Source organism: Drosophila guanche, unplaced genomic scaffold (genome assembly GCF_900245975.1).
Source record: "Drosophila guanche unplaced genomic scaffold, DGUA_6, whole genome shotgun sequence".
NCBI lineage: Eukaryota > Metazoa > Arthropoda > Insecta > Diptera > Drosophilidae > Drosophila > Drosophila guanche.
Genome location: NW_022995743.1, coordinates 14,097,324 through 14,115,420, shown reverse-complemented (window position 1 = coordinate 14,115,420; position 18,097 = coordinate 14,097,324). Strand labels below are relative to the sequence as shown.

Sequence of the window (18,097 nt, the reverse complement as noted above, 5' to 3'; positions counted from 1 at the left end):
TCAGCAGTCCAAACCCAGAATTTGTTTAATCGGGAAGGAATTATTTGTAAACACAGCAATTATGGAGACGACTTTTACACCGAGGCGCAGCAAAAAGAAGCGAAAAACGCACACGACACGCGCATATCGCAAATGTGAACAGGAGGTCGAATCTTTGTTGAGGGAAACCAAGTACGAAGACGGCAGCGGGCAAGAGCTCGAACTAGAGGCACGGAGCCTGCGGTTCTTTCACGGCGCAGACGATGTGACAGTTGAAGAGCAGGAGACATCTGTCCATGGATCAACACAGGATGACGAGGAGGAGGCTGAGGGTGACGACGAGCCGGCCACAGAATTAAATGATTCGCCGGGCCAAACGTACATAGAAATTGAACTGCAAGAACCGCCACTGGTCTGGCCAGGGCTACACAAGCAGGTGCACTACTATGACGACAGCTTTCTGTACACGCCCGCCAATGCTGTTCACTTTCAACTCCATTTGGGTGACTGCCACCCAAGGCCAGCCCAAATACGAATGTTGAACCGTTTCCAGGAGCAGGCCAAGGGCGATGCCAGCAAGCTCAACTCCGACCTAGTGGCGGAGCTGTGTGAAGACAGTGCCTCCCAATTTGTGATGGATAACCGCCTGTACCGCACCATCAGCGATAGGGAGTTTCCAGGGATTTTCCTACCGCCAGCAGCGATTGGCCAGTTCGAGGGCATACCCACTCGTCGCTGCCTCACGCTGACGTTCAAGCGACTCCGCTTCAGTGCGCATCCGCTGCTGCTGCCCGAGCACAGGTTGGCCCAGCAGCTGGACGATCTCTTCAATCAGTATACCGAAAATCGTAGCCGACAGATCTGCCAAAAGTTGAAAGAAGAGCTCGAACTTTCCCGCCAAGTGGCGTCCAAGCTACTCACCGCCGCCCGACCCGAGCTGAGCGCCGAGATACGTCATCAGCTGCGCCTCACGCAAAAGCTGCGTCAACGCTACTACGCAGAAGCCACTGACGAGCGCAAGCTCTCCTTACGACTACTCCGTGAGTGGGCCAGACTTAAGGCGCTGCGCTCCGAACAGAATTTCCAGTGCACTCGCTTTCAGCTAAAGTTGCACGTTTGTCACCTGGAGTCGTCGCACTCTGAATGGAATCAACAGTTCGAGGATGATCTGGCCGAGGTCTATCGCGAGCAGCTAGAACTCTTCTACTGCCGTCGACGTCACTGGGGCGAAGCGATGGTCGAGGGCCAGTCCCTGTCGAAGCCGCCACGCAAGCCGAGCTTCGACAAGCTTATGGCCAGCCTCAAGAAGGACTACGAGCGGGCCTTCAGGCATCCCGAGGAGCCTTATGTCGATATTGTGCGTCTTTATGCTGACGAGGCAACTACCAAGCTCTTTTTGCCAGCCAGCGAGCAGCTCGCCAAGCGACGCAACCGCAGCTACTTCCTGAGGCTCTACCTGGACGATCTTTATGTTGGCCAGACCAGAAGCTATCGCCTGGAGGAGGATCTCCATCTGTACATGAACGAGAGCTTTGGTGTGCTCTTGGAGCGCAAGCTGCCGCAAAATATTAACATTTGGCTCTACGAGAAGTCCACGCTTACCCAGCAGGGTCGCCGCTTAGCCGTGCTGAGATCAAAGTTGGATCTCAGCCGTAAGGAGAAAGCGGTGCCACTAAAGCTTAGCTTTCAGGCCTTCCCTTCCTCACCACAGATGGCCGGAGATGTCTGCTTGTACTACGACTATTCCCCCATGGAGGTGCGTCAGGGTGTCAACGATTTGGATGACATCCAGGCACTGCCCAATGCTCTGCTTCGGACTCTGTTACCCCCAAGACTTCCTGCAGCAGCTGCCGTCGCTGCCGACACAGAGCCGGCCACACCCATAGGACCGTGCCACAGGCGCAAGAAGAACAAGGCGCCAGTTCTGGTGTTTACAGAGCAGCAGCTGCAGTTCTGTCCCATCAGCACGCTGCTCAGCAACAAGCGTTTCCAGCTGCTCCGCTCGCGCCACCAGCAGCGGAACCTGCACACCAAGCAGCTACGTTTTGTTCCTGCCTTGGAGCAGGAGTTGTCCGACGAGGGGGAGGCAATTTCCAACACTGGTGACTCGAGCCAGCTGCTGGAGCCCGGCACCTTCTGGAATCCCATCGATCTGCACAAGCATCGCGGCTACAAGTTCCTGAAGCTGCTCTACGAGGTCATCGGAAACCAGAGCGCCCGTCGAGCCAAGGCTCAGCAGTCAGCCCATCCCCTGCTATTCCTGGCCGAGGGCTTTGATCTCTCACTGGGCACCAGCTGGACCTCGCTCTGGCGTGCCTTCTGCTCGCTTTTCCAGGGAGGCTCCAACGCGATGATACGCGAGCCAGCTGCCTGGCAACCTCAGGCCGAGCACGATCAGTTCCAACATTATGTGGTGTCCCTTCATGTTGTGAGGGCCACTGGAGTGCCGGTGCGCAGCCGCCACCTCATCAACCTCGAGGAATTGCCCAAGTCCGGGCCAGACAGTCTCTTTGTGACGCAGAGTAAGCCCCGACATGAAATTTTGTATTTAACCTTACCTTCAATACATCCCTCACAGCTCTCATGTACTCCAATGTGCGTCCGTTTGTATCGTTGAGCTATGGGCAACGGCTGAGCCGCAGTCGCACCGCAGAGGGCAGCAATCCCACCTGGAACGAGGAGCTGCAGCTGCAGCTCAGCGGCCACCACAAGGATATGCGCGAAGACCTAAAGATCAGCCTATTCGATGAGCTCATCGAGCAGCAGGCCAGCGACGAGGCATCCGATGTGTACCAGCGCGTGCAATGCAATTGGCTGGGCGAGTACCGGGTGCCGATTTCCAGTCTTTTGGCCAGCGGCAAGGTACGCTATACCCAATCCATATTCCCATTCAAAAATCAATCCACAATTGTGTCCACAGTTTGAGGGATGCATTGAGCTCGTCATGCCGAAGGTGCTGATCGGCTACAGGCGACCGCTGATTGACTCCGTGACGAACCTACCCTCCGATCAGTATCCCGAGTTCAAGGAGTCGGTGCATCTGTGGTTCTACCTCAGCATCGAGCCGAACCGCTGTGACCTGCCGCCACTGCCAACGAACGCGCTGGCTTGTGCCGAGACGGGGCAGCTGCAGGCGTACCTGAACGAGCGCCGCATGGAGCTGCAGCAGCTGCTGCCCCAGCCGCAGCGCTTTGTGGAGCCTCTGGTCTGCACGGCTCTGGGCAAGCGGGTGTGTGTGACGCGGCTGCTGGAGCAAGTGCCGCTTCCTGGCGCGGTGGCCACCAGCAAGAGTGCCCTGGAGACTGCCTGCCGCTTTGTGGCTCTATTATGCCAGCTGCGCAGCTACGATCCCTGCCTGGGCTTCCGCGGCGTCTGGCTGGACAACCAGACGCTGCTGGACAGCACTTGGTGTTCGGTCAAGGATCAGGGCGTGCTGCTCTGCAACTTTATGCTAGGTCTGGGCCTCGAGTGCTGGCTCGTCCTGGGACAGGCCTGTCCCCATGGGGAGTGCACCTTTGTGATCTATCGCCAGCCCGAAACGGCGGAGCTCCTGTTCGTGGCTCCTGCCAGCGGCAGGCACTATCAGCTGCAGGATGTCCACTGCCCGCTGAGGCGCGTCTATTGCCTCGTGAACAAGCAGAACGTAAAACAACGAAACTATTTCATGCCATGCCATCAATCTACGATTGACCTCCTTGCAGATGTACTTCAACATTCAGTCGGAGACGCGCGTCAGCATGACTCACTTCAATCTGCAGGATGCCGCCTGCTGGTTTCCGCTCTTCAACAGGCAACAATCCGCTCCTCAGGGTTGTGTCCAGGTGCTGGACTATGCCTACAAGCGCAGCTACGAGCTCAGCCAGCTGCAGAAGAACATTGAGCGCAAGATCATGAAGAAGATCAGTGGCTGGCGCACCACACGCAAGACCAATTGGAATCGGTGAGTAAAGCCACTCCATTCCAGACGTGACCTCATTCAAGGGTTTATTCTTGCAGCGCCTTTCAACCGCAACTACAGAAGATACTCGGCGAAATGGAGGCACAGGCCACCTACTCCAGAGGCCGCTACGAAGAGATTCCCTACAACGAGCAGCTGGAACGCGACCATCCCAATTACAAGGTGCGTGCGTAGATATCAGCCATGACCCCATCTGCCCATCAATTATTATCAGTGATTAATTGCGATTTGTTTCCACAGCTGTACGGCTTCACCCTCAACTTTTCGTACACCAATCTGGCGGCCGTTTCGGATCGCATTCGCAGCACCTGCATCCACTACAACAACAATCCGCTGGTGGAGTTTTGCGTTGCGGTGCAGCTCAAGGCATACGCAAACGATGTGATATCTGTGTGGGTATTCCTGCTATCCGCAGTGCCACTGGCGTGAATCACACTGATCCCCCGCCATGTGGGGTGTGGGTTTCCCGGGGGGGCTCGGATCCCACGCGGTACCATACGAAATGATTTTTATCAGCGCTTTCAAGTGAAATCCATTTAATTTCGTTTATAGTCCAAAAAAAATGTATACGCCTGTGGCAAATACATATAAAAATGTTTATATAAATCTATTGATAAGCAATGAATGAGGTGAGGCGAGGGTGGCGCAGCGCCGGTAACTTGTACCGCGCTTAGTTCACCGCGCACTCTGGATCCGTCGAGACCTCTGCTCGCACAAGAACGTTCTGCAGCATGTTTCAGAAGCTGGCCGAGGATTACGAGAAATTGAAGCGATATGTGAAATGGCTTTACGTGCTCTACGAGCTCAACACACAGATCGCCATCTGTGAGCCCTGGGAGAAAGTGTTTTGCCGTAAGTACATCCTGTCCACTGACACGGCGAATATCAGTTGTACACGTTCCATGCTTTGTAAAGACAATAATAGTAGTCTTTACTCATCGATATCTTATCTATGCCGGTCCGTCGGTCGGTTGGTTGGTCGGTCATTCTCTTAGTCACAGACCAGACCCAACCGAAACATACGACCTGAGTGCGCCTGTCCCATGCTCATGCTGTCTGTGATTAAGGTGTTTGCTATTGTTCAAATTTTCGAAATTTTTTCATTTCTTTCAGACGTACTCCTTGGTAGCTGTCTTTCCCTTCTCCTGTACGCCTCCTATGCCTTTGTGCCGGGATATTGTCTCACGCTGATTAAGCTGCTGTGTCCAGCCTCTGGCGTACTCAGCCACGCCCACCCATGTAATATTAATTCCGATGTTGTCTGCGGCAACGAAAGTGACGCGTTTTTAACCTAATCTTAACTGTAGATTATCTTTTATAATAAATTATTTCAAACGTAACGACGCTGACGTTTGCTTAGGATTGGGTGATGCAGCAGGCAGCCTTCTACACACACTAAAACACCTATGGGATTGTTCCTGCGAGCACTCGGTAACCCCCACATTATTTCTGAGAGTTGGCACATTTATAGCTTTATATGGTTAGTGGTACAGGCAAGCAACGGGTTAACTTAACCAAATTTATCAAAAGGCTGTGATTTTATGCAATTCATCAAATTAAGTCAGTTGAGAAAATTAACCCACTGTCGACCAGAATTTTCACGCCATTCAATGGAGCGGATGGTTGGAAGGGATGGAACGACGTGAAACATTGGGACAATCAGAAGAAATGGATCATGGATCGGTGATCAATATTTAAAAACAGTTAACTTAGCTCTTCAATTGTTTAAATAGAGCATATTTAGAGTATACTTTGAAACTGCGAAGGTATATTTTGGTATTTTTCTAATTGTCAGGCGGTATATTCGATCCACGGTCACATTTACCAGTTTGTTTGTGTTTTTTTCTGGAATTTTGTAAAAATTTACAAAATATTCCTGTAATTACGATGTCCAACGACAAACGCACAGTTTATGTGGGTGGGCTGGCCGATGAGGTGACTGAGAGACTGCTGAACAATGCTTTTATTCCCTTCGGGGACGTTGCGGACATACAAATGCCAGTGGACTACGAGTCGCAGCGTCACCGGGGCTTTGCCTTCATCGAATATGAGCAGGCGGAGGATGCGGCCTCGGCCATCGACAACATGGTATGTTAGACCAACGAATTTTGATAGCAAAATGCTAATAACAATATCCGCAGAACGACTCCGAGCTCTGCGGCCGAACCATTCGCGTCAATTTGGCCAAGCCGGTGCGTGTGAAGGAGGACAGCTTCAAGCCGGTCTGGGCGGATGATGACTGGCTGCAGAAGCATGCTGGCGCGACACTAGAGCCCGCAGAAGCTGGCGAAACAGGAAAGCAACAGGAACAGGTGGAGACGCCATCAACTGGACCAGCGGTCATTGAAAAGGCTGAGAAGCGCAACCCACAAGTATTCTTCGACATACGCATCGGAGGCAATGATGCTGGCCGTGTTGTGATGCTGCTGAGGGCCGATGTGGTGCCCAAGACAGCGGAGAACTTCCGCCAGTTGTGCACACACGAGCAGGGCTATGGCTACAAAGGTTCCACCTTCCATCGCGTGATTCCAGAATTTGTAAGAATTTTGATTCCAAAATCCCTTCAACACATATTTACCTTTCATTTTACCCGCAGATGTGCCAAGGCGGAGATTTTACGAACAACAATGGAACGGGCGGCAAGTCCATTTATGGCAAAAAGTTCAACGACGAGAATTTTAATCTGAAGCACAACAGCTTCGGCACCCTCTCCATGGCCAATTCGGGCACCAACACAAACGGCTCTCAGTTCTTCATATGCACCACAAAGTGAGTTCCGACACTTCGACATTGAAGATAGTGAATGGAATCTAATAATTGATTTAACTCTTCTCCAATAGAACGGATTGGCTGGATAACAAGCATGTGGTGTTTGGGCATGTCATCAGCGGTGCAGATGTGGTGCGCAAAATGGAACGATGTGGCTCAAAGACGGGCACTCCAACGCAAAAGATCATCATCTATGCCTGCGGAGAGTTGAAGTGAACAAAAACTCCAATAAAGAAACTCTTTTTTGTATATATTTTACTCTTCAACGTTCTCTGTTTATTGAAAAAAACCACTAAGTCAATGTTAGGAGCGCACGCAGTGGGCTCCATTCGGCTGGGGATATCCTCCATTTTACTGGAAGTAGGTCCTTGGCTTCCTGAACGAGAACAGCTTCCTGTTGCCCTTGTGATGGACACGCTGTACCAGTGGGAACTTGATCTTGGAATCGTGGAACTGCTTGACGTGCACACGACGCGTCTTCGCGGCAGCGATCGACTCCACCTTGATGATCTGGATGGAGTGAGCACGTGCACGATGGCGGGCGCCCATGTCGCGGTAGCACTGAGTGACGGCACCACCAACAGTCAGGTCACGGTACTCGCGGTACATGTTGTGTGTGCCCGAACGGGAATCGTAGCGCAGCCAGATGCCAAAGTTCTTGATCTTAATGGGCGATGTCTCGTACACCTGCTTGATGGACACGATTTCGCCGGTGGTCTTCTTGAACTTCTTCAGCTGGCGCAAAAAGTACCAGAAGCGGGATTTGGCGACAATGTTGTCGGGAGCGAAGATGCGCATCTTGTAGAGAGGCGTCTGGGGCTCCTTTTCGCTGGGCAGCTTGCGGCCCACGACCTCGTATTCCTTCAACTGCAAATGGAAAGATTTTTAATAAGTTCCGTTTGTTGTAAACAAATGCGGCGACAGGCAGGCAAACACACACACACACACTCGCGCATGGCACCCACACGTTGGAGGTTATGTTCTGTGCATTGGAGAAACAATTTATTTTTGTGTGCATTTTCTAATTATTTAGTCACTGCATGGCAGCGCTTTTCACATAATCTTTAAGAAACTTCAGACAGCCCTATAGTTTATATTATATGGCGCCTGGCCTGTGTCAGACATATTCATTTTTCCAACGCTGTCCACGACACTTTATTTACTCGACGTGTTTTTACTCTGAAATGCCCCAATTCCGCACATTCCATCGATCATGCGAGACGCTTGGTGGGTTTGCCTCGCTGTTTCACACATTTCTACAGCAAATATTATGTGTTTTTGGGTTTATTTCATTAATACTAACCAATCCCTTGGCTCTCATGTTGGTAGTTCACGCGAAAAGGAAACGGAAAGAGCTTGTCAAATCGAAATCACACTGAACCATAAGTCAGGGCTGGCAATCACTATCGATAGACCTGTTATCAAATAATCATTTCAGAAAACCGCCTAATTAAACGAATTACAACTAAAACCAGCTTAACCTTAGTATAAATATTGCAACTAGTATATGAAATACAAGATCAAACAAAGATTTAATATACTTTTCGAATGATTGATAGCTATCGATATTTTGTCACTGATGGTCGCATTTTGGACAGTCCCCACCAATGTCCATCGCTAGCTTCTGCGCGTGTTTCAATGGCTGTAAAAGCAAAAAAATGTTGCTAAAAATTATTTTTCACACGCAATTTAATTAGATTTATAGTTTATAAGTATACTGTATACACAACTAAGTTACAATACAGCTCTGGATGTAATTACAAATAGAAAAGTGCAAAGAAAAAAGTGGTCAGAATAAAAAATGCAAAGCGTGGACGACGACGTGCAAAAAGAAGAAAATTTTATACCCAGAATTCGGGACGCGCAAAAACACAAAAAAACGACTATTTCCTGGTCGCCCGGACCAAGCTAAGGGATTGCGCGACATTGCGAAATTCTCGAGCCTTTCCGAGTGTCCCAGTGTGTAAATTAATAATAAAAATAAAGCATAAATTGTATAAGCGGACTGTCTGGGGTTGTCGGTAGAGCGCTGAGGAGGGGTAGGCGAGTCTCGTTCTTGCTCAGTTTCAGCCCATTGCGCTGGGGCGAATCTCTCGGTCTCGGTCGCTCTTTCAGTTCTGTTCTGCCCCGAACTTCCGTGACATCGGTTGTTGTTTTCTCCTTTTCTTGTTTTCGCGCGTAAAATTCGTTCCCTCGTTTCCCACCCTCGCCGACTCTGTTCACTCGTTTGTGGGAAATTGTTGTACCTAAGGCACAACAACAACAGCAGCCACGCAAAGCAGGTAAATAAACGTGCACAATTGTGTGGTACGGTACATTACGTACGTACAGGGGTACACTTGATTATAGTATCATTCCAAGAATATTTTAAGTAAATTCATTTATTTTTAGACGTCATTTGTTCTCTCGCGTTTGCTATTTTGCTTCATTTATTTTTGTATTTTCAATTATTTAGCCAGGGCTGCATACATAATGACCGGTAATTTGTATTTGTTCTGATTCAATGTTTATGCACGCTGCTGAAATATCGTGAAAAGAAAAAATCTCATAACTGCTGAATAATGCATTTGTGTGTAGCCAATTTCCGTGCCGCCTGAATAAACACCGCAAAAAGATAACGCGCATAAACGTAATGTTTTTCTTCGGTTTCTTCTTTGCGTGTGATTTTCCATCCACAAACCTAATGTATATTTGATAAAAATGATTTTGATTTTCTTACGCCGTCAGCTGCGTAGGAGACGGATGCGAAAGAACAAAGCGCAGACCGGAACGCAGTCGAAAAACGGAATGCAAAGGTAATGCCAATAATCACATTTTTCTACCGTACAATTCGATTGATTAACGATATCATTTTGTTTCTTCTTGATTGCGCATTGTGTGACAGCGCATAAATGCAGAAACGATGATGGAGGCATTGGATCAGCAACAAGCCAATCTTACGTCTAACATAGATGCCGGTGATGCGAGTGGTACGAGTGCCAGGGTCGGATTGGATGTCGGTGCGGGAGCAGCAAGTGGCACTACCAGCGAAGAGGAAGATTACGAGGACACTCATAATGCGCTGGGGCTGGCGAAAGAGGAGAGCACGATGGAGCACAGCGACAACAACAATGCGGACGCTGCTGACGATGCTGAATGTGTACGACGAAAGCGTAAAAAGAGCACCGATGACGTGATAGACTTGACTCTGGCAAACGGCCAGGATAGCAGCCAAATGGAGGCAGAGCCAGAGTCGGAGACGGCAAACAGCGAGAAGCAAACGAATGAAAGCGAAACTTCAAAGGAATCTCTTCTGGCCGAGAAAGAGGCTGTTAGTGACAGCAATGATATTGTGGAGAATCCAACGACTCAATGTCCAACGATTGTCATTGAAAGCGACGATGAGCGGCCGACCAGGGGATCATCCCCTGCTTCGGTCGGTTCTGTAAAGCAAGAGCAGGGGGAAGACTTGCTGTCAGAGGAGGAGGAGTCGGCACAGTCCAGCACAATACCAGTGAAAGAGGAGTGCCTGGAGGATCTGCCAGTGGATGAAGATGTGGAGCTCAAAAGTGATACGCGTACTGTGCCCAGCTCTGAGCCAGATGCAAATGAGCAGCTCAAGAAGCTCGCGGAATCTGCTGCTGCCTGTGATGATGCTGATGATGATCCAAAGGAGAGCTTGCTAACTCGCAAGGATGAAGAGGAAATACAGCAGGGATCGCCGGTTGTCAGAGAAATCATTAATGTGGAATCGGATAGTGAAGAGGAGGAGGAAGCAGATGGATATCTATCTGCACGAGGAGATCTCGATATCGACACTGAGAGTGAGGAAGAGGCTTCGGCGGCGACAGAAAAAGAGGATGCCGAGCGATCTTTGTCTGTGAAAGAACAGGACACGGAGTCGGACAGTGGAGAGGAGGACGTAGTGGTTCCTGTAGCTGTAAAAGGAGATCTTGATATCGGCACGGAGATCGCCGAAGAGGATGACGATTCGCAGCTACTGGTTAAGGAGTCTGAAACAGAGGATGTCGAACAGTCTTCGTCTGTCAAAGAGCTGAATGTTGGAGCGGAAAGTGGTGAGGAGATTACCGAAGAGGATGTGGATTCGTCTCTGTCCATCAAGGCATCTGAAACAGAGGATGCTGAGCGATCTTCGTCTATCAAAGAGCTGGATGTGGAAGAGGAGGAAGCAGCGGAAAATCGATCTGTAAAAGAAGATCTTGATAACGATACGGAGAGCGAGGAAGATGCAGCTGCAGATGCCAATGCAGATGCAGATCCTGCCCTGCCTATTAAGGAAGATGTCTCCGTCAAGCATCCGGAGACTACGAAAGATCTTGATGAGGAAACTGTGAGTGCCGAGGAGAACATTTCGTTGCCACTCAAAAAGGGTCTTGATGAGGATACGGAGAGTGCGCAGGAGGCCCTCTCGCTGTCCATTAAAAAGGATCTGGAAGAGGATTCGGAGAGTGAGACAGAGACAAGAACAGCTGTGAGATCTACGTCAGCTGAAAAAGATCTTGAGATGAATGCGGAGGAATGTAAGGAAGATCGCTCGCCGAATAACGTTTCAATGACGAGGGATGGCCTGGCCTCAGACGAGGAATTCGATGCAAAGGCATCGCCGCAATCTAGCCGCAAATCGTCTGTAGCGGAATCGTCTGATTCGGAAGATTCTGTCACGCTGACCATGGACGTGGATCATCCATGTAGCGAGGATGAGGCTGCAGATGCGAGGCCAGGAGTGGTTAAAATTGAATCGGACTCGGAGGAAGGACAGCAGATGGAGGAAAGTCTCAAATCGACGAATTCTGCTGCCGCGCCCAGTCCCATTCCGGATGTGGATGTTGCGCCACAAGTCAAAGTGAATGGCATACACGATGCCCCAATTCCCGAGGATAGTGTGAAGGAGGAGCTGGAAGAGCACGACCAATTGTCTGTGATATCGAACCACACGGCGAACGAGGACGATGAAGATGAAGGAGAAAGAGAAAGAGAAGATGTAGAAGAAGCCTCCACGTCACAACAGCCGCCAATGAGGACACGGCCCCTGATTCTGCCCGTGCGCAGAAGCCGCAGTCGGAGTACCAGCAGAAGCAGCACAATTAGCTCAGCCTCGCAGCATCAACTGGTCATCGATCATCCGACTGAAAGTGAACAGCATAGTGGCAAGGTGCAAGCCCTGAAGCTGTCACTCAAGCGCAGGCGCAGCAGCAGACAAAGTATCTCCTCCGCCGCCTCCGCCAACTCCGTCAGCCAGCCCGAGAAACAGATGAAGGTAAAATCCTCGACATCACTGCTTCTGCAGCGTCTCCAGGGCAATGACGGCACCACTGTCAATGCTGATTCTGTCAGCAATCCCCCAGCGTCGAGGGAGCAGGAGCAGGAGCAGTGCCAATTGGCGACGAAGAAGGAGCCCGAACCGAAGAAGGAGCGTTTCTATCGCTGCGCAAAGTGCGGCACCGTCCACCAGAGTTGGAACTTCTTCGCCCATGTGCGGGATGTCCACCAGAAGTTCGTTTGCATGTACTGCAGCCTCACGTACGCCACTGTGGAGAAGCTGTCGCTGCATCTCGAGAACAAGCACGACATCGACCAGAAACACTATCCCAAGGGTGCGTGGGCAGCGGAGCAGCAGAAGGATGATCGGATCAGATATCTCATCTGCTGCACCTGCCAGACCACCTTTACACAAGGCTTAGATTTCGAGAATCACGATTGCGCTGAGCTCATGGTGCCGTGTGCTCAGTGTGGGGTGAAGGGTTGCCATGCGATGGCCTGCAGAAACCAGAAGAAGAAGCCGCCCAAACGGAGGAGAAGAGTACGGAAGCAACAGACAGACCAGCAGCAACAGCAGCAACAGACGCAGGCGGTGCCAATGGAACCCCAGCAGGCAGCCCTGCAAACGGAGCCAGCGGAGAACAGTAAGTTGTCAGCGTTAGTCCACGACTATTCTCACATAATTAATGCTGCTGCAGTTCCAGCGCCAATGCACAATTGGCCAACCATCGATGCGGACACTGTGCCTGTGCCAACTCCGACGCCGCCTCCAGCCATTCCGAAGCTAGTCGTGCCCAAAATAATGCTGCGGGTGCCAAAGGAGTTTCAGAAATCTGTGGACGCTGCTCTAAGCAGCACCGATACGGAAGAGGAGGAGTCGGAACTGCAAACAGCCGCTCCACTAGAAAGGGAAGCAGAAACGAATCCCTCGCCGAGCCCTCAAACGCCTCCTCCTGCGCCGCCGCAATCACGCCACAGCCTAGATGATTCGGACTGTGCACTGATGATGAGCCGCATGCAGGCCGAAGTGGAGCGCACAGAAATGGAAATACAGCGAATCAAAGCAGACAGGAAGAAGCAGCCCAAGGCCATAGCCCCAGCAGCTGTGTTGGACGATGGATTGCTGCCTCAGCACGCAGCCGAAGCTATGGAAGAGCCACTGCTTCAAGCGCCAGTGCAGCAGGTGCAACCGCAGCAGCAAGAGGAACAGCGGCGCTGGTCACTGACTCCACCCGCTTCGCCACACAACACAACTCAGCCACCGCCCGCAATAGTCTCGGAATTCCAAGCGGATGCAGCCGATGAAGATGCATCGCCTGGCCGTCGCAATAGCCTCGGCAGTGACTGCATGGACATTGACGACAGCCTGAACGGACCAACGGCTGCCGACGAGGGACAATTTGAACCCCCAGACCGATTTGATGCGGTGGGGCTGTTGGAAGTCATCCAGCCCGTGCTGGAGTCGCCTGCGCCGCCCTTCGATGGCATTCTTGTCGCCGGAGAAGACACGCACACGATCGATCTGCAGTTGAATCGACCCCTGGATCGGTTCACAATTGTGGAATTTGTGCGTCTGTGCCTGACGGCGGTCTTCCCCATCTGCCTGTACTGCAATCACGCTCGCCGCATTGCCGTCAATGGAAAGCAGCTGGTGCTGCATCTGATTGGCCAGCACCGGTTCACCGCAACTGTGGACAGCATCACGGCGGAGGAGCTGTACGCTGAGACGATTGTGGCACGGTTGAAGAGCTTTGTGCCACAGCTGGAGGAGGAGTTCCTGAATATGTCCAGCTACTGCACCCTGGAGAGCGGCAAGTACGCAGAGGACTTCAACGAGCGGATCTTCGAGTGCTTCTCCTGCCGCTACGTGGCCGCCACGCACAAGGAGCTGTACACGCACAACCGCAGGATGCACGCCAAGGCGAACATCATGTGCATCATGTGCCGCACGAATTTCTACAGCTACAGCGAGATTCTGTGCCACATCTGTCCGGGCGAGGAGGCGCGCAGCGTTTACGACTTGAAGTTTCGCTGCTGCCTGTGCGCTGCGGCGCCGCAGCTGCCCTCCGCCTTCCGTCTGATGGTGCACCTGCGGAAGCAGCATAATGCCTGCGACATCTGCCTGGAGGACTGCTTTACGCAAGCGAGGCTCTCGGCCCACGTGTGGAAGCACAAGCTGCTGCATCTGTGCTACCGCTGTGGCATCGCCTACCGCAACAAGCAGGACATTTCGAAGCATCTGTTCTGGAAGCACGGCACCGAGAGCGCCAGCTGCAAGCGCTGCCTGCAGAAGCGCTGGCCCCACGTCTACCACTTTTGTGTGCCGCCCGTGACGTTTCCCTGCGAGGATTGCGGCTTTAGCTTCAGCAAGGCCATCTACCTGGAGGTGCACAAGCGAATGCATTCCGGCGACTTTCGCTACGCCTGCGCCGAGGAGCTGTGCGAAGAGAAGTTTGTCTCACGCAAGCTGCTGCTGAAACATGCCAGCACCCATGAGGCGAAGGAGGATCTCAACACAGAGACGACCATGCCGGAGCAAGAACAGAAAGAGGATTCGCAGCCACTGGAACAAGCGATCAAAAAGGAAACGGAGGAGGGTGTGAGAGAGGAAACGTCGCAGCAAGAGGCTGAAACGAAAACAGCGCCATTTGAGGAGAAAGAAACTAAAACGGAATGCACAAAAGTGGAGCCTGACGAGAAAAAGGAGACCGGAGCGGAGCAACCGGCTGCCAAATCGGAGACACGCAAGCGACGCAAGAAGTCCAAGCGGAACAAGGAATACCTCGAGGATCTCAATCTGATAGCGCCAAATCTGTCGGAGTCGGACAGCAGCGACAGCAGCGATTCGGATGCACCGCCGCGGAGGAGTGGCAGCCACGGCCATGAGACGCTGCCCATGCGATCAACTGTGGAAGATTTGGGTATGCCCAAGGTGATGCTGTCGCCCTCCTCCGAGAGCGATGCAGATGATCAGAAGTCGCAGCCAAGCGAGAAGCCGCAGCAACCACTCGAGGGTGGCGAGAAGAAGCCCTCGGCGGAGTCTAAGGAACAAGCAAAGGAAACGCCAAAGGCAGAGACAGAAGCAGATGCGGAAGCAAATGTAAATGCGGAGGTGCAGGTGGCCAAAAGGGAAGAGCAACCCGATGATGTCTCTGATATGTGGAAAAACCTGCTGCAAAATCAAACCGTGAACCCCAATTCAGAGGAAGAGCTGCCGGCTAAGGAGGAGGCGCAACCCGCAGAGTTGGAGAACCCTCCACCACCAAGCAAGGTGCATGTGGCCTGGTCCGATCACGATTATTGCAAGATGTACCGCACACCTGCCCCCTCGCCTGTGAAGAAACATTCGACATCCAAAGCGTCGCACGCCGGCAAACGGTCGGGCAAAAACAATGCCTCCAGCGACAGCGATAGCTCCAGCAGCTCTAGCTCCAACTCGGACTCGGACTCCTCGAGCTGCTCGTGTGGTTCCAACTGCAGCTGCAGCTCCAGCAACAGCAGCAGCTCCAGCGACGACTCTGATGATTCCGACAGCTCCAATGCCGCAGCAGCGCCCACGAAGAGGATGCGCAAGAAGTCTCTGAAGCAGAAAAAGAACGAGGCCACGGGCAAGCAAATGCCGCAGCCAGATCCAGAGGAGGAGATTAATGTAACCTCCGCGCCCGAGGAGCAGCCTGTGCCGCCGCCGCCCTCACCCAAGGCGCCGCTGTACAACGAATCGGATTTCGACACCGCCTTCTCCGACACCGACGAGGAGTTCTACGATGCCCATCCCCAGAAACTGGCCAGCGAGATGCTGGCGCAGAAGCGCGAGGCCCTGCTCGCCGAGCATCCGCCCGTGGGGCCGCGCAACAACTACGACATTGTGGAAAACAGTCGTCCCTCCACGCCGTCCCTGCCCGAGGAGGCGACTGCATACGCCGACAAGCCGGAGCGGGTGCGCAACAAGAAGAAGAAACGAGAACGAAAGTCCACATGTAAATCGGGAAAACTACAGCTGCTGGCTAGCACACCCCTGCCCGCCATGGAACCACCATCCATTGCCAGCCAGATGCTGCCAGCAGAGTCGCCGTCGTTGCTACCAGTCACCCCACTAACGCATCGACATCTGCAGCCTGGCGGCTACCTGGGTCTGGGCAGCAGGATGAGCGAGGGCAGCAGCTGCTCCGATGCCGATGGCCAGCTGAAGCGCTCCAAGCGCCAGAGGCGTCCCAACAAGTTCTACGGCTACACCAGCGACGATGAGAACATGAGCACCATCCTGGCCCCGCCGCTGCTGGTGGGCATGCAGCTGATCAAGCCACAGCCGCCGCCGTTGCTGACTTGGGCCAAGGAGGATTTGCCGACGCCGCCCAAGCAGCGCAGCAGAAACAACAACAACAACAGCAGCCATCACCACAGCCATCTGCACAGCAACGGGGGAATGAGAACGCCTCCGACGGGCTCTGGATCGAGGAAGCGCAACAGGCAGCGGTCGCAGGCGGCGAGCGGAGGCGGCTCGAATGTGAGTGCTCGCTCCGCAAAGCGCCACAAGCCGCACAGGCAGGAGGAGGAGAAATCATTGCCGCCGATACCCACGCTGAAGATCCGGCCCAGTCTCCTGCCCACTTCAACGCCGCCGTCAGACAGCAGCGACAGCAGTTCGGAGGACGAGGAAGTGAATGTGACCAGCCTGGGGCCACCCACGCCACAGATACAGATGCCACCCGCTTTGGCAATGCCCACAGCACCACCGGTGGTAGTACCGGTGCAGCTGCCACCGCCGCCGCCGCCTGCAGCCACAGCATTCAATCAGCCCATTCCGCCGGCTCTACTTCCGAATCCGGACTTTGCCACGCTGCAGTACTTCAAGGCAAACAACATACGCTATCCGATCCGACCGCCGGCGGGTGCACGGCTGGCGCGCGAGGGCGAGTCCGTCTACTGCTACTGCCGCTGTCCCTACGACGAGGTCTCCGAGATGATTGCCTGCGACGGGGACAACTGTCTGATCGAATGGTTCCACTTTGAGTGCGTGGGCATAATGGTGGCGCCACAGGGCAGATGGTTCTGCGCCGAGTGCAGGCCCAAGTACTCCGAGGGCCTCTATCCGAGCGCGACGGCACAGTGACAGCATCTGCACCTGCCAGGAGGAGCTTGGCTGGGATTCCGTGGATCCTCTAACACACAGTAGCCCCAGCCACAACCACGAGATGGAAACCCCACTACAGAATGGAATACGCTTATTAATTAATAAACAAAACAAACAAAAAAAAAACAACTTAGAACAGGTCTAAGAGGATATCTTAAATTACTAATTACTACAAATGAAATCTATCTATCAATCGTAAGGAATTAAATGCTAATTATGTACATTGTTAAGGCAAAGAAAAGCCAAGGCTCAAAGTACACCCCTCCCCAGAGAAAGTGTAAATAGGGAAAAAACAGTTTAAATAACAGAATAATAAACGTATATATTATATATATATAAATATCAATAGAGAAGATCCACAACTGTGTGTAAATATCGAGAGATCCCCATATAAATAAATGTACGCCTAGAATAGACACAACTTGAACCCTTCCCTGAGCCCTGAATCAACCCTGAATCATAAATAGTTATTAATTAAATCTATCATATGTGTACGCTTACAGTTAGTGACTACGCAACAAACAAACATCAATGGAAACAAGTGACGGGAAAATAATTCATCATTCAATCGATGTCGGATGTTGAGATTGAATTACATACAATACACATGCAACTGTGACAAAAACGTATAAAAAGAAACAATTAAGTAATACTAACTGGAATTTGCGTGATTTATTTTATGCTCAAAATGGGACTCATCATTTATGCTGAAAGAAATTGAATGTACTGAGTGGCAACAATACCCCTTCTAAAGAGAGAATATCTTCTATAACGTCTTTGAAATGTAATCTGCAAATAACCGCCTCCATTCAGTTGCACAAGCGAAAAGTGAGCAAAGAGAATGTACAAGAATGCAACGAATAAATAAGCGTTTTGGACTGCTATTAAATTTAATCTTCAGCTCTAATATCATATGAAGCAACCCAACCAACCCTTACAATACTATCTTAGCATAGAGGTAACATTTATGGTTGTTCCCTGAATGGGTTAACGTTAACCCA

At 51.8% G+C, this 18,097-nt stretch overlaps 5 protein-coding genes across 7 annotated transcripts; 4 read left to right on the top strand and 1 right to left on the bottom strand.

The window, feature by feature from the left end:
• The first annotated feature begins 5 nt into the window (after positions 1-5).
• On the top strand, positions 6-4,498 carry LOC117589851 (coiled-coil and C2 domain-containing protein 2A). The gene is made up of 6 exons (XM_034282116.1): positions 6-2,501; positions 2,558-2,841; positions 2,900-3,622; positions 3,681-3,919; positions 3,976-4,099; positions 4,178-4,498. The coding sequence occupies exons 1-6, from the start codon at positions 62-64 to the stop codon at positions 4,364-4,366; spliced, it is 3,999 nt and encodes a 1,332-aa protein (XP_034138007.1). The 5' UTR covers positions 6-61; the 3' UTR covers positions 4,367-4,498.
• A 93-nt stretch (positions 4,499-4,591) lies between these two features.
• Positions 4,592-5,277, top strand: LOC117589858 (serine palmitoyltransferase small subunit B). The gene is made up of 2 exons (XM_034282126.1): positions 4,592-4,789; positions 5,051-5,277. Exons 1-2 carry the CDS (start codon positions 4,669-4,671, stop codon positions 5,230-5,232), a joined length of 303 nt encoding a protein of 100 aa, XP_034138017.1. The 5' UTR covers positions 4,592-4,668; the 3' UTR covers positions 5,233-5,277.
• Positions 5,278-5,753: 476 nt separating this feature from the next.
• Positions 5,754-6,959, top strand: LOC117578863 (peptidyl-prolyl cis-trans isomerase E). The gene is made up of 4 exons (XM_034264654.1): positions 5,754-6,025; positions 6,079-6,474; positions 6,534-6,706; positions 6,778-6,959. Exons 1-4 carry the CDS (start codon positions 5,825-5,827, stop codon positions 6,920-6,922), a joined length of 915 nt encoding a protein of 304 aa, XP_034120545.1. The 5' UTR covers positions 5,754-5,824; the 3' UTR covers positions 6,923-6,959.
• LOC117578869 (60S ribosomal protein L18a) lies at positions 6,956-8,122 on the bottom strand. The gene is made up of 2 exons (XM_034264663.1): positions 8,010-8,122; positions 6,956-7,573 (listed from the first exon to the last, which is right to left on the bottom strand). Exons 1-2 carry the CDS (start codon positions 8,025-8,027, stop codon positions 7,058-7,060), a joined length of 534 nt encoding a protein of 177 aa, XP_034120554.1. The 5' UTR covers positions 8,028-8,122; the 3' UTR covers positions 6,956-7,057.
• Positions 8,123-8,316: 194 nt separating this feature from the next.
• LOC117578836 lies at positions 8,317-17,596 on the top strand. 3 transcript variants are annotated; one of them, XM_034264612.1, is made up of 4 exons: positions 8,317-8,988; positions 9,458-9,501; positions 9,591-12,609; positions 12,664-17,596. In XM_034264612.1, exons 3-4 carry the CDS (start codon positions 9,609-9,611, stop codon positions 17,073-17,075), a joined length of 7,413 nt encoding a protein of 2,470 aa, XP_034120503.1. In that variant the 5' UTR covers positions 8,317-8,988; positions 9,458-9,501; positions 9,591-9,608; the 3' UTR covers positions 17,076-17,596. The 3 variants fall into 3 exon arrangements, with proteins under 3 accessions (XP_034120503.1, XP_034120502.1, XP_034120501.1); XM_034264611.1 differs by having other exon boundaries at positions 9,455-9,501; XM_034264610.1 differs by having other exon boundaries at positions 9,434-9,501.
• Positions 17,597-18,097: the final 501 nt, after the last annotated feature.

Excerpts from the sequence above, each read along its gene's own strand:
- LOC117589858 (XM_034282126.1), top strand. The coding sequence starts at position 4,669 with ATGTTTCAGAAGCTGGCCGAGGATTACGAGAAATTGAAGCGATATGTG. Across the intron at positions 4,790-5,050 it reads CTGGGAGAAAGTGTTTTGCC|ACGTACTCCTTGGTAGCTGT; the intron begins GTAAGTACATCC and ends CATTTCTTTCAG.
- LOC117589851 (XM_034282116.1), top strand. The coding sequence starts at position 62 with ATGGAGACGACTTTTACACCGAGGCGCAGCAAAAAGAAGCGAAAAACG. Across the intron at positions 2,502-2,557 it reads CAGTCTCTTTGTGACGCAGA|CTCTCATGTACTCCAATGTG; the intron begins GTAAGCCCCGAC and ends CATCCCTCACAG. Across the intron at positions 4,100-4,177 it reads GCGACCATCCCAATTACAAG|CTGTACGGCTTCACCCTCAA; the intron begins GTGCGTGCGTAG and ends TTGTTTCCACAG.
- LOC117578836 (XM_034264612.1), top strand. The coding sequence starts at position 9,609 with ATGATGGAGGCATTGGATCAGCAACAAGCCAATCTTACGTCTAACATA. Across the intron at positions 12,610-12,663 it reads AACGGAGCCAGCGGAGAACA|TTCCAGCGCCAATGCACAAT; the intron begins GTAAGTTGTCAG and ends ATGCTGCTGCAG.
- LOC117578863 (XM_034264654.1), top strand. The coding sequence starts at position 5,825 with ATGTCCAACGACAAACGCACAGTTTATGTGGGTGGGCTGGCCGATGAG. Across the intron at positions 6,026-6,078 it reads CCTCGGCCATCGACAACATG|AACGACTCCGAGCTCTGCGG; the intron begins GTATGTTAGACC and ends CAATATCCGCAG. Across the intron at positions 6,475-6,533 it reads ATCGCGTGATTCCAGAATTT|ATGTGCCAAGGCGGAGATTT; the intron begins GTAAGAATTTTG and ends TTTTACCCGCAG.